This window comes from Chaetura pelagica, unplaced genomic scaffold (genome assembly GCF_000747805.2).
Source record: "Chaetura pelagica isolate M959 unplaced genomic scaffold, ChaPel_1.0 scaffold333, whole genome shotgun sequence".
NCBI lineage: Eukaryota > Metazoa > Chordata > Aves > Apodiformes > Apodidae > Chaetura > Chaetura pelagica.
Genome location: NW_009952689.1, coordinates 104,021 through 104,735, shown reverse-complemented (window position 1 = coordinate 104,735; position 715 = coordinate 104,021). Strand labels below are relative to the sequence as shown.

Here is a 715-nt window from a genome sequence, read left to right as displayed (position 1 = left end):
CGGGCAGCGGCCTGGGGCTGGCTGTCCACACGCAGGAAGATGGTGCCTGTGGTTTGGTTAATGGCGAAGTATGGCGAGGGCTTTGCCAGTGAGTACAGCACGACGCCATCAGCCCCTTCGTCCTCATCCGTGGCCAGCACCCGGCCAATGCTATGCCCTTTGCGGGCACCCTCCGGGACCTCAAAGTTGAAGGAGGGGCTCAGGAAGATGGGATCATATTCATCCTCCCCTGTCACCAGCACCCGCACGGTCACAGTGGCAGAGGCATTGCCAGTGTCAGTGGCCCTGACCAGGAGCTGGAAGGCTTTGGCTCGTTCGTAGTCAAAGGTAAGTCGGGAGCGCAGCTCCCCAGAGCTGCTGTTGATGGCGAAGGCGTCCCGGCCTTCTGCCATGCCGGGCTGCCCCACCAGCTGCTCCAGCACCGTGTACCGCAGCTCCCCAAACACACCGCTGTCTGCGTCGATGGCGCGCAGTGTGGTGACCAGAGTGCCAGGAGGCAGGTTCTCCCGCATGCTGGCGCTCAGCACCTCCACTGGGAAGTAGGGCTTGTTATCATTGACATCCTTCACCTCGATGGCCACAGGCACCAGTGCAAAGTGCCCGCCGGGCAGGTCGGTGGCCTGCACCACCAGGGTGTGCAGCGCCTGTGCCTCCCGGTCCAGTGGCCGCGCCAGGCACAGGGCCCCCGTGCTTTCATGGAGCTGGGAGAGCCCCT

At 63.9% G+C, this 715-nt stretch overlaps 1 protein-coding gene across 1 annotated transcript in view; it reads right to left on the bottom strand.

Moving 5' to 3' along the window:
- The window catches only part of DCHS1 (dachsous cadherin-related 1), a 58,040-nt gene that overhangs the window by 1,186 nt on the left and 56,139 nt on the right, over positions 1–715 (bottom strand). Inside the window, 1 exon segment of the mRNA XM_009993813.1 lies at positions 6–713. Coding sequence (XP_009992115.1) covers positions 6–713 — 708 coding nt within the window.